This window comes from Monoraphidium neglectum (assembly GCF_000611645.1).
Source record: "Monoraphidium neglectum strain SAG 48.87 unplaced genomic scaffold scaffold06354, whole genome shotgun sequence".
Classification (NCBI taxonomy): domain Eukaryota; kingdom Viridiplantae; phylum Chlorophyta; class Chlorophyceae; order Sphaeropleales; family Selenastraceae; genus Monoraphidium; species Monoraphidium neglectum.
The window spans coordinates 1-2,298 of record NW_014007286.1 but is presented as its reverse complement, the minus strand read 5'-3'; the positions used below and the strand labels follow the sequence as shown (position 1 = coordinate 2,298).

General features: G+C 63.7%; 1 protein-coding gene across 1 annotated transcript; it reads right to left on the bottom strand.

Annotated features, from left to right (window-relative positions):
• Positions 1–478: 478 nt before the first annotated feature.
• Positions 479–1,800, bottom strand: MNEG_16426 (Uncharacterized protein; the record flags this gene model as incomplete). Its single annotated transcript, XM_014035104.1, has 4 exons — positions 479–610; positions 947–1,033; positions 1,404–1,469; positions 1,729–1,800. 4 exons carry the CDS (start codon positions 1,798–1,800, stop codon positions 479–481), a joined length of 357 nt encoding a protein of 118 aa, XP_013890558.1.
• Positions 1,801–2,298: the final 498 nt, after the last annotated feature.

Sequence of the window (2,298 nt, the reverse complement as noted above, 5' to 3'; positions counted from 1 at the left end):
CGCATATCCCCTCCCACGCGCGCCCCCTCTGCAACACTGACGCCCCCCCCCCAGAAAAAACCGCCCCATCGCTGCACTGCTGGCGCCCTCCTCCCTCACAAGACACACACACACACACGCACACACGCGCGCGCCCTCACCTCTGTGGTGCTGGCGCCCTCCTCTGGCAGAGCGTCAAGATCCACGAAGCCCTCACTTTTGGCCGCCACATAACCCAGGGCAGCCTGGGGGAAAATGGGTTGTATACGTGTCAGAAAGGGGGAGGTGCAGCATTGTGCGGCGCTGCAGGAGTGTGTGTGGATGAGGCGGCCGTAACAGCAATGACAGCACACGGTTCCATGACGGCTGGATTCGCGATGACAATCTGCAGCATTGTTGCGCCGCTGGTTCGGCAATAGGCGGCCAGGCGGGCGAGCGACAGCGGCCGGCGGGACCGCCGCCCTGATCGCCGCCCGCGCTTCCAGGAGCGGCCGTGCAGTCAGCGCGCGCGTGTGCGAGCGCGTTTCACCTGCAGCAGCGCCGACAGCCGCGCAGGGCGCAGCTGGCCCTGTGAGTCGTAGAGCATGTCGCGCAGCAGCTGCCCCGCGCCGCTGCTGTCGTTGCGCAGCACCTGTAAGGCAGGGAACAATGTGCAAGTGTGTGTGAATGTGTATGTTTGTTGAGGACAGGTTCAGCAGCTGGGGCACTACATCAGGCCACTCTTGCTGAGGTTGAGCCGCTGCAGCCCGGAGCAATGGATGATGCAAGTCGCTGGGCAACCGCAATCCACGCGCACGCAACACACATGCACGCAAAACAAACACACACACACACACACACACACACACAAACACACACACACACAGTCACACACACACGCACGCGCGGTCACACTCACACACACACACACACACACACACACACACACACACACACACACACATACACAAAAGCGCCCCCCACCCACCTTGCGCGCAACGAAGGGGTAGGCCTGGGCCACCATCTGGTACTGGGGGTCACCCAGCAGCGCAATGCCCTCCAAAGTGGCGACAGCCTGGAGGATGGGGGCATGAGGCATTGTGTGTGATAGTCATGGCGATGCAGATGGTGATGGAGGCAGTTGGCAAGACGAATCAGGCGTGCTAGTCGCTCGCTCTCTACACAGCTGGCCGGGCAGACGGCCCCTTGGGGGGCGGCTGAGCGGGCGACAGGGTTCGCTGGTGATGCTTGCCGCGCGCACGCGGCGCGGCACGACCCGCCGCCCACAGCGGGCGGGCCCGGCACCATGGCGCTATTTGGGCATCAGAGCCGGCACCAAGCACACACGCATACATGTGATGGTGATGTACATACTGCAGTTTCAGTTGAGACACACGTGCGTCTGCAAATCTATACAATTGCATGTATGTATCAACGCCCCCCACCCTGGCGAGCAGGCTCATGTAGGGCGGCACCGAGAAGGGGATCTCCAGGGTGGCCGCGAGGAGGTCCTGAGGTTCATCGGAGGGCGGGAAGGGGGGGGGGACGGCATGGACGGCGGGTGACGTCAGCATGATGTCAGCTCGGTCGCACAACGGCGCCATGAGAGAGGGGGTGCTCGCGTGCGCAGCACAAAAGCCGAGGCAAAAGCCCCCACGCAGGATCCAACCTAAGCCCCCTAACCCAGAGCTGGAGGCGGCGACCAGCGGGCCTGGGCAGCGCCGAGGGGCGGGGCCTCGCAGACCAGAAAAGGGCCGGTCGCGGCCGCACCTGCGAGAGGGCCTGGAAGTTGAAGGAGCGCGCGCCGCCTCCACGCAGGTACGGGCCCAGCACGCGCTCCATCACCTGGGAGTGTGGTGATGGTGGTGGTGGTGTGTGTGTGTGCGTGTGTGTGTGTGTGTGTGTGTGTGTGTGTGTGTGTGTGTGTATACAAGGGGTGAGCAGGGAGAAGAGCAAGGGATGCAGGCGGCTGAAGCAAGTTGGGGCGATTGATGACCTGTCGGGTGAGGCGGAGCCAAAGCCGCGAGTGGGCGGCAGCTGCCGCATATCAACGTCCCCATGCAGGCGCCGAAACGCTCCTTCACACTCCCCCCCCCCTGCCGCCCGCGGCCCGCACGCCAGCCATGCAGGGGCGGCAGCGCCGGCTGTGGGCGGCAGGGTCTGGGAGTGTGGGAGAGAAAAAGCAGTTGGGGACTCACTGGGATGATGAGGCCGCGGTCGGCGTCTGATGGCAGGAACTCTAGGGAAATGAAGTCATCAATGAGAGCTGTTGAAAGGGGAGGGGGAGCAACAGGGTGGGGTTGCAAGCCGTCTATAAGAGCTGCTGGAGGGGGTTGGGGG